Raw genomic sequence first — 13,324 nt, 5'->3', positions numbered from 1 at the left:
AAATATTCTGAGGGTGACCCCAAATACTTTACATGTTAAATATACTCAATTATGTATCATAAGAAGGAATCTCAGTTTTCAGAAAATGCCATATAATTTTGGGTGGTACCTGGGCAGCACACAGTATCATCAGTCCCATTGACAGGATCAGGAGCATCACGGGTCATGCGTGGCACACCTTTCATAGCTCTATTAGGCTCCATATGTCCTAAGGACCCCCCATTCCCTCCAAATAGTGGTTAAAATAGTAAACATTTTCCATCTTTCTTAACAGAAGATTTTCCACCTTCTTTGATCACCTCTTCTGCTTTAGTTCTATTCCAGGACCATCTTCTGACATCCTTCAGACTATTAAAAGTATCTATATGTATATATATAGATATAGATACAGGTATATACACACTATACAGATACAGATATAGATATATAGAAATATTAGATAATTTACCAGAGCTTATGACCAAAGTGGTCGAATGTTTCACAACTGCCAATGTCATGAACAAGTTATGCTCATTTCTTCTCCCCTTCTCTCTCTCAGTCCAATCCTGTCCAGCGCTTTGGGATCAATCTTCAGTAAATGGGACCTTCCTGTGTTCACTCTGCCCTTCAACATTGCGGTGACTTTGTACTTGGCAGCCACAGGACACTACAACCTCTTCTTCCCTACAACACTCATCAAGCCTGTAGCATCAGTGCCCAACATCACCTGGTCTACAATCAATGTGCCACTGGTAATCTTCACACCAACAAATTCACGCTATCCCATTAAAAAGGGAAGCGTGAAGGCATTCAGCTTGGGGTAACAATTTTACATGGGTCAGAATGGCTATACAATGCATAGAGTCAGCAGCAATTCACAGAAATACATGGCTCAGTTCAGCCCATAGAGGACATTGCCATTTTTATGGCTTTTGCCCTAGAAAAGTGCTGGCTGATCCAGCAGAAAGGCTTAATGAGCCAGAGGGAAAAGAGCTGCTAAACCTTTCACTTCACCTAAAATTGGACTGCACCAAAACATGTATTGAGTGTTCTCAGTGCAGAAGCTCATCTGGATATACACCCGCACTGTCCAGATGTGGTTAAAGAACATCAGCAAGACAGTCAGTGACAATATGAAAATACAGAACATCAGGATTCTGAAGGGAGAGAAATTCATTTCTACCCAGTCCCCTCAGGTCAAACTCTAGATCTGGATGATCACCTTCGCAAAGTAGCATGAGGATAACTGATGTGCTTCATAAAATATATCATAAACTCAAATCAAACAGTCCTACCAGACTGTTATTGCCTAGGAAGGTTACAATTTTTATCCCTCACTAAAGTCACATAAAAAAATAAAAACACCCTATTCCCCTATCCACCATACTACCATCCCAAAAGATATGAAAGTCCATCTTGACTGATGAAGTTCAAACCAAACAGTGAACTAACTCTGGTTTGAAGGGCATGAGAGCCATCATATACCCATCAGTCCCAGGGTTGCTTCCTTCCTTTCTAACCAATAGCTCGGACAAAATAAGTGCTGTGTCCTTCTGAGTAAAGAGATACAATAACAAGACCTTTTCTACTGGTTGCTGCAGCTCTTGCAATCCATCCCAGTTGGTGTCGGTCAAGTATATGGTTGTGAAAACCCCTGGACTGGAGGCATCTTCCTTGTTGCTTTACTTGTCTCGTCACCACTTATTTGTTTACATGCTGCAATTGGATCAGCAGTTGGAATGTTTGCAGGTAAGAAATATTTACCAAAGTCATTTTTTGACTAGGGTATCCATTATGTGGATGTACCAACTTTAGAGCTGCATGTACCAACTTTAGAGTTGGACATACCTGGGACAACACTCAATTTTTGAAACTGTCTGTAGATTTGGAAGGTCTTACTGAAGGTCACACAACATGGTGAAGGCAAGAACAGGAGAAGATTTTCTTTGAGCTTTGAATTTGTTATTAGATTTGTAAGTCTTGTAAGGCAGGTTGTTGGTTACACCTCGCTTGACCCTCCTGCCATTGGATGTGACAAATCCCACAGAGATGATAAGGAAACCTAGTAAAATAGTGTCAGAACTGACCTCTTGCCACTGTAAGTGTTTTATTATTAATCATCACTACATGCAGATGTGTACCTCAGGAGATGATCTGTCAATGGAAAGAAACACTTTTCTAAGATGGAGCTCGTTCTGTCCTGCCATTCAAAACCATCTCTCTCCACTAACCAGAGAAAAAATCTTAAGCTAAGAGAGATGTATCTTACCCTTGTAATTAGAAAGGATTAATGCCACTTATGTGACCAATTGTAATTTAAAAATATGATGGAATAAGTGTAGTCCGAGACAACAACTTTGGAAAAGACACGGTCATCCAACATTAAGTTCTCTGTGCTCTCAAGCACTTTTAGAAGATGTGAGCTGCCTCCTTACATTTGTGGGTTTTGGTTTGTTGTTTTGTTGTTGCTGTTGGTTTGGTTTGAAAAAATTATCCATTATTTGTACAGTCAAGAGCATTTGGCAAGTCTTCTACAAGTCTGACATTTAATCTAGAGAAGAAATGTCAAAGAAATGAAATGGAAGACAAATGAGGACATTATAGCAGGAAATGTATTAATCTTAAGAGCAGCACAAAGGTGGCCTGTGCACTACATATTGTGCTCTTCTTTTTACTGTTACTTCTGAAGCCTCTGAGAAATCCTGCAGAAGTACCTGTGTGGTTTGGAGCAGACCTTCAGCTCCCAACCCAGTGGAGAATTTCCACAGCAGCGACGGAGTGATGACACTTAGTATCCAGACCACATCTAGTTATCTAGACCACATCTAGTTATCTAGACCACATCTAAATATCTAGACCACATCTAGTTATCTAGACCACATCTAGCAAAGGCCACTAGAAAGACATGGAAAACCGTGCTTATGCTCATGAAAGACACTCAGCTGTGCCTCTGATTTTCAAGATCAGGGTACGTATGAGGTTTAAATAGTACATGTGAGCATGGCTTTCTGAAAGAAGGACACCCAGGTAAGAACTTTGGCTGGATTTTCCATCTGGAGGACTAACTACAACACACTGAGCGCGTGTGCAGAAAGTTTTGCCTGAAATAAACGTTTGAAACTGGGTCAAATTTCAACCTTACGGACATCATTAGAGCTCCAAAACTAGGAGCTTAATTTGATTTCACCCCTTGTCTTCATGTGTGTGTTACACATGTGTGAGCATGGTTGAATTTGCCTAGATGTCATAAAGAAGAGATTATGCATTCCCAGAAAATGATGACTCCTCCTGCAGTTACCTCTCATATCTGACCACAGAGCCCTGCCTTTTGTCTTGCAGCCCTGAGCATCGCATCACCGTTCAATAGCGTCTACCTTGGCTTACACAATTACAACTGTGCACTCGCGTGCATTGCGATTGGGGGCATGTTCTATGCCTTGACCTGGCAGACTCATTTGCTGGCACTTGCCTGTGGTACGTATCTTTTACATAAAGGGGAGAAAAAATGTACGCAGCCAGGCAATCTGTAGGTAGAACAGTTTTAGAGTCAACATGGGGCTATGACAGCTGCAACACTAGGTAATATTCAGGAGCTATTTCTGTGCTGGCTTGGATGTGCAAGACGTAAGCACAGAGAGAAGGGCCTTTAGGCCCTGATAGCCTACAAACATCTAGGAAGGGTGTCAGTACTGTTTGTGAAAGGAGCACAAGCTTTGCATTGAGCAGAACTTCGACAAATTAGCAAATCAACAGATACATAGAAGCAGCCTTTTCGTAACAATATGTATCATTAGAGGAAGTGTGTCATAAGAAGAGAGCTGTTGCACAAGGTCAGTTTAAAATCCATCTACCCAAAGACCTTGTCTCCAAAAGCAGCCAAAAACTGACCCTATGGGAGGAGTTTAAGAACAGTGTAATGTATTTGAAATTCCCATGAAGATTCACCCATCCTTCAACTGTTTGTATTTCAGTGGTTTTCTGTCCTGATCACAGTTTCTGGAGTGCTCCATAGCGGCCCTCAGAAACTCATCTCCGTGTCTGTTCAACCCCTCCAGGGATGGTGACTCCACCACTGCCCTGGGCAGCCTGTTCCAAAGCCCGACAACCCTTTCCAGGAAGAAATTGTTCCAAGATCCAACCTCGGCCTTCCCTGGTGCAACTTGAGGCCGTTTCTTTGTGTCCCTGTGTCCCCTCAGCTCCTGTTCTTCAACTGAAGCCCCAGGTCCCTCAGCCACTCCCATCACACTTGTGCTCCAGCCCCTTTCCCAGCTCTGTTCCCTTCTCTCAACTCGCTCCAGCACCTCAAGGCCTTTCTTGTCATGAGGGGCCCAAAACTGACCCCAATAATTGAGGTTGGGCCACCCCAGGTCCCAGGACAAGGTTAACCCTGTAATCCCTCACTGTACACAGGTTAGGTTGTGCCAATTAAAAAGAAATAAAAGAAAAAAGAGATACCACCATCACTTGCTGTTGATAAAAAAAACACATTCCTCATTCACCATCTCTGCAGAGCAGATAGGACCAAATGTCATTCAAATGGCCAGATGCATCATTGGGGAATATTAATTAATTGTTGAATTATAATATCAATCGTCTCATCAGGTAGCTGGCAGGATACTTTACTGTGAATTTGGGCAATATTTCTATTTATAATAATTTCTTTGGAGACATAAGCAAGATTTTCCTCATCTTGATCTGTCTTTGATCTTCTTTTCTTAGCATTATTTTGTGCCTATTCCGGAGCAGCTCTTGCTAATACTCTCTCTGTGGTAAGTTTAAGGGGGTTTGTTTTGTTTGTTTTAGCTGTAGTTTGATTTGTTATGATATAATGCTGAGGAAGTGCCCCAAAATTTTCTGTGTCAGATTTGACAGCAATGAAATGAGAATGTTACAGCCAATGGCATGTCTTGTACCGATTCTCTGCCATTTGAACCATTAACTTGCAGACTCTGTAGCTGATAATGTGATTTCGAAGGCTTTGGAGCACGTCATCCACAGTAGGATTGTGCACATATATATGAATTCCAGCAACAGCAAGTGGTTTGAGATGAACCACTCATTTGTAGGCAATATTTTTTAATATTTTGAATATTTGCTGTTTCTGAGATCTTCCTCCCACTCTGCCTAGAGACATTATTTGATGTGGATATGAGAACTAAAATGAGGTTGAGGCTGTTCTCTTGAATACAAAATCGACGTATTTGGAGAGATCAAGAATCAGGTGAAGCCAGGAATGCCAATCTTTTTTTTTTTTCTTTAAGATCTGAGAGATTAAAGCAAAACCATATTTTAATAAAATTGATTTAGTAACTTAAAAGAAAAAAATACTTATAACTAGCAGCTTTCTGCATTGAATATATTCATCTGGCATCCATTCCATACCATGCAGGTTCCTGCAGATGGGTTGCTTTGTTAAGCACACCTGGTTTTGGGGCACATCAGAAAAAAAGAACATTAACTTCTTCTCCTTGTGATCTTGTTTTCTGGCAGACCTCAAGTCAGGTCAAGAGTGGGTGTCACGGAGGGGGACTGAGGGTCGGATGCAATGCCAGCAGCACGTGGGTGTTGAGGATGGTGAATATGTGTGGATAATACTCTCATTACACAACGTTTTACAGGACAGTGAGGGTAGGATTCAGCTCATTTATTACAGAATTTAGACGGCTACATGTGAGCTGGATGTCTTCACCTTCACTACAGTCAGCAGAGCTCTGCACCCTGGTTAAAAATCGGTGCCAAGTGCCATTCTGGCCAGCAGCTGCACCTCCAAAAGGACTGAGGTCTCCAATGTGCAACACCTTATGTATCCCCACACATTTCTGATAAACCAGATACCTCTGTGTGAGCAGCTGAATCGACATTTGGTATGGGAGGAGCTTCCTAGTCCTCCAGTGACCAGCAGGAATCCAGCTCAGATGTAGATCCTTCGCAACCAGCTCCTGCATCTGGGCATCCTCCCGTGGATCTGAATGGGGTTGTTCCCAGGGAAAGCACAGGGCTTTCCTAGGCTCTCAAATGCAAGAATTTAGCCACAGGCAGAAGTTAGCAAAGGGAACATGCTCAAACAGGTGTCAAAATATACCTGCCCATCTGTCCTTTCTCCCCCCAGGTTGGGCTGCCACTGTGCACCTGGCCCTTCTGCTTCTCCACGCTCCTCTTTTTGCTGATAAATTCAGACAACCCAGCCATCTACAAAATCCCACTCTGCAAAGTCACCTACCCAGAAGCCAACCGGATCTACTACCTGAGAATGAAGAGAAGAGCGTCAGAGAGCAGGAGAGAAGAGCAGAAACAAAAGGAGCAGAAACCCTCCAGTGACTCAAAAATAAGCACAGGAGGCACCCCCCTGTGCACCCCTAAAAACCGTCACGCTCACTGATTTCAAATGTCCATGACTGTATGATTTTGGGGAAGTTTTTCACATTCTAACCAAGGACACCACAACCATAAACATCACCTTCATCAGCAGCCTGCAGGCTGAGGATTCAGTATCACATGCTCTGGGAAAAACACAATCTGTCCTTGAGCAAACCTTTCCAAGTAGCATCAAGGTAACATAATAATGGCTGCCTTATCAATACACGTGCTGTTCACTTGAAAGTCACTTCTTACCAATAATAATTATAAGAATAGGCAGAAGAACATTAATGCTGACAAGAGGCTGTATTTAATTTCAGATATGTATTTTAACAAAATAAATATGATAAGGTTTTGGTGTCTAATAATAATAAATAATGTAAGAACTACATCAAGAGCTGCACTTCAAATTAGGAATATGTATGTTTGAAAGTGGAATAAACACAGTGATCTCTTCCTTTCTTGTGTTCCATCAATGTCTACCCCGCTTAATCATTCCCGACAGCTACAACATACACAGATAAATATTCTTACAGAGTACATGCAATATTTGGTGCTATCTCCTGAGTCCCCATTAAGCGCCAAGATAATGAAGGTGTGAATATATATGCTTTAATCAGACTATAAAAGTGACTAGCTAACAATGGTCAAACATTTTTCTTTTCTTTGTGTCATTTTCTGTCTTAGATGTTGAAGACCTCTCTCCTGCTGAATGCAGGATAACAGGACTGAATCCCTACACACACCCAGTGTGAAATGGGAAAAATGTAAAGAATGAGATAAACATTTACTGCTAGTGTCAGGTACTGTGGTTCTTCCCCTCCTTTTTCTAGGGGAGCAGTTCTCTTGCATTAAGCCACAAGTAATGAACAAGTCAAAGGCTCGCCTTGTTGTTTGCTGGGTAACAGACTAGGAGGCTCTTCTCAGTGACAACCAATGATAGGACAAGAGGTAACGGGCTCAAACTGGAACACAAGAGGTTCCACTTAAATTTGAGAAGAAACTTCTTCTCAGTGAGGGTGGCAGAGCCTGGCCCAGGCTGCCCAGGGGGGTTGTGGAGTCTCCTTCTGTGCAGACATTCCAACCCGCCTGGACACCTTCCTGTGTAACCTCATCTGGGTGTTCCTGCTCCATGGGGGGATTGCACTGGATGAGCTTTCCAGGGCCCTTCCAACCCCTGACATTCTGGGATTCTGTGATTCTGTGTGATCTTCTCGTGGGTTCCAGTGTCTGACTCACCCCAGAGAAACCTCACCAGGCATGATCAGAGTTAATCAGGGGAAGCTGATGACAGTCCTGCCAATATTCTCCGCAGGAGTTGGTTTCTAACAGGCATCAAGTGCGAGGGGGACACTGCCACTTTATGCCTTCTCCACCTCCTTAAAACAGGGAAGAGACAATTTCCCCAAAGAGGACTTTTCTTGTCCAAAACCTTCTTAAAACAAGCTTGACAGAAAGGCCTCCTTGTTCCAAAGTCATTTCACGTGTTCAGTTTAAAATCACAGACCCGAAGGTCTTGAAGATTTGAAATGCAAGGAGCCTGTGCAACCACAAGCATTCGGGTCAGGCGCTGTCCTTTCCGCCTCTTGGCATAGGGCTGTTTTGTGGATTCATTTAAGGGTCTTTGAGCAGAGGGGAGCTCTGCTCTCACCCAGTACATGAGCCTTTTTAAAAAAGGTGAGCCCAGGTGCTGCTTGTGGGACCATTTGTGCCTTTACAAGCAAAAGACCAGCAGCACCAGCACCTGTCAGCTTCTCTGAATGCTTCCTGGAAGGACCATCCACGATGAAAATCAGCCTGGGAGACAAGAATACAGTGTTATACAAGTATGTTGAGATGTTTTTTTAATCAGATTAGGCCATTCTGGGGACTTAGTGAAATTTAGGTCCTACTTCCTCCCCTATCTGGTTGATGACAGATTGAGACTCCAACTGAGAGAACAGACGCCAACATGAAGTCCAAATTTCAGTAGCCAAGGTAACCCTATCATTGAATGTTTAGGGATAGAGGAGATTTGCAGCCATTATAACCTGTTGCACCCTCAGACCTGAGCACCTGTGTTACACCTCTGTCACATTTCAGACGTCAGGTTAACCTCTGAACCTGAGTTTACACATGGCATCCAGAAAGGCACCAAGGGAATGAGCTGACATTGCCACATGCCACAGGTCTTCTTGGAGATTAACAGAAGACCAAGAATCCCAGCAGTGTTCCTGATATGATAGCTGTGAGATTTTTGTTGGCCCAGGGAAAAATAAGAGGGATGGGACTGACCACAACTCAACACCCGACCTGTGTCTGTTAGAGGGAGGAAGACCTGAGAGATTTACTATGGCAGCAAGCAGAAAAGCAAACACGCTATAGTGATCAAAATCTCCCATGCAAATCCCAGCAGACTCATGGAGAAATGGGGTCTGGACAGCAGAAGGGGTTCAGCGACACCAAGTGTGTTTCTGTAACACAAGAGAAAGGGATAGAAACTGCTAATCTAGGAGAAACAGGTTGTTTGCAAAAAAAAACAGCCCATGACCGAGGTACTGGACACAGGCAGTTAAGCCCTTAAGCTGCCACAGAGGACTGCTGCAAATTATCTCAGCTGGTCTTAAAGGGCATTTGTAGGCTGCATGTGCAACTGCTTGTTCCTGCATGGCGACTCCAGAAAAAAAGCAAAGATTCCACCAGACAAGGTGTCAGCAGGCAGGGAAGAAAGCAGAGAGCTGCAGGAGAACTTGCTGCCAAGCTGCCTTTGGCACCATTATGGCAGCAAACCAGTGCTACTAAAAAAGAGGTCGTGTATGGTTGCTATAGACTGCATGATCAGGGACATCCCAATGCTACTGCTGCTGTAGAGAAACAAAGAAAGACAGAATAGCACATGAGGTGACACACAGCAGTCTGAACACCTTCTTTCTGTAGCAGCCAGAGAAAAAGAAAGGACATGAAACTAGCAGGAATCATACACAGAATCACAGAATGGTTTGGGTTGGAAGGGATCCTCAAAGCTCCCCCAGTGCCACCCCTGCCATGAGCAGGGACATCTTCACCAGCTCAGGTTGCTCAGAGCCCCGTCCAGCCTGGCCTGGGATGTCTCCAGGGATGGTTCATCCACCCCCTCTCTGGCCAACCTGGGACAGGCTCTCACCACCCTCAGTGTCAAACATTTCTTCCTCATGTCCAATCATCTGCTCCACATAGTTTAATTTAGCTCACACACAATCCAGCATTAAAGATCTGAATAACAGCAACACAAAGTTACAGAAATACTATGTAATAATGCTAGAGCGATATTTTTGAAGGAAAACCTCAACTGCGATTAGTTATGTCAAGCACATTATTTGTTTTCTTAAAAATAGGAGTGAAGTCCAAGCACAATATGGCTATGGGAAAGAATTTGTCCTGCAAGAGCTATTGCAGACATTCATTCCTCAGCCACAAGTATATCCATTCTGAAATCAATTAGTAAAGTAATTTCTAGAGTTGAAGTCTTCCATAAAAATAGGGTATAAACATCTTTATTAAGTCTCTAGCTAATCAAAAGACTTGAGTAGCTATAGCCAGCACTAATAATTCTTGAAAACAGCCAAAACAAATCAATTGTCTCCTGGAAGGGAGCAGTAGGCAATAAAGGCACTAACTGAAGTTACCAGTGGTAGCTCCAGCAGCCTGTTGTCTATCATGCTTTATAGAAAGTATTCATCAAAAAAAGAAAATGTACAGCTTTCAGTGGGATTAATAATTTTAGCCAGTTCCCAGAGATTTCACATAAAACAAATGTGACCACTAAACAAAGAAAAAAAAAAACAAACAAACCAAAACAAAAAAAAAAAAGAAAAAGCTTAAAAACTAAAGCTTCTTCTGTAGCTAGAGCAGTCACTCCACCCACCTCATCTCCAAAGAAGGTGAAATAAATGTTCTTATATAAATTGATGCCTGGTCTTGCAGTTGCATATATAGAAACAACCTCCTGAAAATTTGCCTTCAGAAGTTTGAACAGCAGCAATGAATGGGATTAGATAAAGCAACACAAAGGAATTGCAAGATGCCTCCTCGGCCAACAGAGAAGATTGTCTGGTCTACCATAGGTGGAGTCCAGTGTGAAAATACTATATATACCATGTGGCTCTAAGAAAGATATTTACTTTATTGCTCCAAATGTTGTTTTTCTTACTCTTTAATTTGCTCCTTACCCCTTTAAAAAAATAAAAATTATAAAGACTCTGAGAGGACATTCCCAGCTTTTCTCACATAGACGCAAGTGAACAGCACTTGCAGAAAAAGCTGAGGCAAGTGCTTTACATGTCCTGGCTTAGGTATTGATGACTCCAGAATGACTTACCTGTTAATTACTCTTCATGAACAATTAGCCAAGCTGCACTGAGGGAGTGTGGAAGAGATTTGTCTTCTCAGTGGACATTATTTGTAGTAGAGGTCAGAGTCATGCTGCAACCCACACTGGAGTCTCCTGACCACTGATTCCTTCATCTGGTGACCTTTTTTGACAGCCAACAGCCCCCTCATGTACTACTGGGGTCCAGAGCAGACAGAAACAGAGGGAGACTACCATAGGAGACGATGATACCTCTTAGCCCGGGAAGGATATTCAAGGCCGAAGGGGTGGAAAACCTGATGCTATGCTTTCAAACAGTGACAAGGTGGAGCGGCTGCAGCGTTCTATGGGGAGCAAGAGCCCCAGTCATTCCTTCCCAGCTCCGTTCAATACAGTATTGCCATGTTTTCAGGCCCCCAGCAATGTCAACACCCCTTCTTCCCATACCTGCAACTACAGATCGATGCAAATAGGAGTGTGAAATTGTTGGACAGGAAGGACAAACGTCCCCCTCCCAGCTCCTAGGCAGCCTGTGCATGGAGCCAGCCAGCACCCTGGCAGCCACCAGAAAAGATCAGGAGGGGCTTTATGCTCCAAAAGGTACTCCAGCAACACAGGGCCTCACCACAAGCTGAAAAACCCAGATCTTTACAACACGTCCAAACAAAATAAGCCTCTAAAATTTCCAGCTGCTGGGAAGTCGCTCTGTGCTTTGTCCGTGCCAGATATCTCCAGTCTGCAATGACAGACATATTCCCCAGCACTGCAGGCTGACTCGTTTCTTTATGTAGATCACATTTGCCAGGGTTACAGAAATATCACCACTCTGAGCGTGAGATCTGTTTGACAAACACTGTCCCCTCGCTCCCCCTTCAACAGAAGGGCGTGTTTTGACTTGGGAGATGGAAGGAGTTCAAACAGGAAACAAACCCTTAGTCGCAGTTGATTTTACAGTTCTCAGGGGGTCTTTTAGAAACTCCTGCAGCTGTTACCACAGCTGGAATTCACACATCCAAGTGATGGGATGAGAAGAAGAGGGATAGCTCTGTGGGAAGCCAAGGTTTCTTCCACCACACTTTCCCTGGGAATAAGCAGAGAGTTTGGGGACCTCCAGCTACTGCTCAGCACCTCCTGAGCACTTTCAGTTACCTCAGTGCATTTAGCACCATAAACTGTCATGGAGATGCATCCTCACATTTTTCTCCAGGGACAGCCCTTTGCACAGATAACTGAGACACATCCAAATCCATGCTCCCAAAATGTGCAGCTTCACTCAGCACAGCAGTGTTGAAGCACCAAATACATAGAATCATAGAATCATTTTTGTTGGACAAGACCTTTACAATCATTGAGTCCAATCATTAACCCACTCCTGGCACTACCCCATGTCCCTGAGAACCTCATGTCCGTGTATTTTCAACCCCTCCAGGGACTGTGACTCCAGCACTGCCCTGGGCAGGCTGTTCCAATGCCCGACAGCGCTTTGGGGAAGAAATTGTGCCCCAGATCCAACCTCAACCTCCCCTGGTGCAACTTGAGGCCGTTTCATCTCATCCTGGTGATTGTTCCTGGGGAGCAGAGCCCGACCCCCCTGGCTCCAACCTCATTTCAGGCAGTTCAGAGATCAGAAGGTCTCCCCTCAACTCCTGTTCTCCAGCTGAACCCCCCAGGTCCCTCAGCCGCTCCCATCACACTTGTGCTCCAGCCCCTTCCCCAGCTCCGTTCCCTTCTCTCAACTCACTCCAGCACCTCAAGAGTTTTCTTGGCATGAGGGGCCCAAAACTGACCCCAGGATTCAAGGTGCGGTCTCACCAGTGCTGACTACATGTGGGAGTCATTCCAAAAACATCCAGCTACTTAATCCACCCAAAAAACATGGGGGTGCAGGTTGCTTTGCACAGCTCTGCAGCTGCACATCACATTGTGCTATGCACTGCAAAAGGCAAAGACTGAGACAGAGACGTCCTTGACCTGTGCAACTTGGGATGGTGAGGCGTTTTTCATCCCCTCACTACAGGGCACCCCAGCCTGCACCTGACCCTGCTTCTCCACACTCCCCTCACTTCAGCCAAGTGCTGACAGCCCTGTTGCTCTGTCATCCACAGATCTCTGCTCTGCGAAACCACTCAGCCAGAAACCAAGCAGTGACTTCCTGGTTGCAGAGAGAAGCAGAGAGGCAAAGATGATGACAAACCATCAGCCAGCAACGTTTCTTAGTGTAGCTGTGTGAGTTTATTTCACTTTTGTTGATTGAATCCTGTTTTGGTCATTTTCCATTCCAAGAAACTGAGTTATTCAACAGATATAACTGTTTTTTTTCTTTTTTCTGCTACAAAATGTGCATCTTTACTGTAAATGGATTTATGTCTGCTGGTGCGTGTGCATAAAAATGCTGCTGTATAGTTTTGCTTACAAAACTCCATGACCTTCCACAGCCAGTGCAACTCTGCATCTGTCCATTGCTCTGATTGCTGTCTGATCCTACTGCTGATGATTCGTTCTGGATGCTGCCAGTCCTCTTTCTCTCATTGATCAGAGCTGCAAACCCATGCTTTGTACAGCACCTTCCACTTCTGCTGAGAACTACTTCACAAGAAAATATAGTAAACACTGGTATTTAGATGCTGGAAAAGTTTCTTTTTGGAAATATAGTATCCTGCT

At 43.9% G+C, this 13,324-nt stretch overlaps 1 protein-coding gene across 1 annotated transcript in view; it reads left to right on the top strand.

The window, feature by feature from the left end:
• Positions 1 to 7,283, top strand: part of LOC102086582 (urea transporter 2) — a 296,512-nt gene extending 289,229 nt beyond the window's left edge. Inside the window, exons 6-10 of the mRNA XM_021284879.2 lie at positions 539 to 731; positions 1,581 to 1,728; positions 3,319 to 3,453; positions 4,699 to 4,748; positions 6,089 to 7,283. Coding sequence (XP_021140554.2) covers positions 539 to 731; positions 1,581 to 1,728; positions 3,319 to 3,453; positions 4,699 to 4,748; positions 6,089 to 6,358 — 796 coding nt within the window. The 3' untranslated portion in view covers positions 6,359 to 7,283. The remainder of the gene's footprint in view (positions 1 to 538; positions 732 to 1,580; positions 1,729 to 3,318; positions 3,454 to 4,698; positions 4,749 to 6,088) is intronic.
• Positions 7,284 to 13,324: the final 6,041 nt, after the last annotated feature.

Source organism: Columba livia, chromosome Z, assembly GCF_036013475.1.
Source record: "Columba livia isolate bColLiv1 breed racing homer chromosome Z, bColLiv1.pat.W.v2, whole genome shotgun sequence".
Taxonomy (NCBI): domain Eukaryota; kingdom Metazoa; phylum Chordata; class Aves; order Columbiformes; family Columbidae; genus Columba; species Columba livia.
The sequence above is the reverse complement of the archived record's forward strand: the minus strand, read 5'-3'. Positions and strand labels throughout refer to the sequence as shown.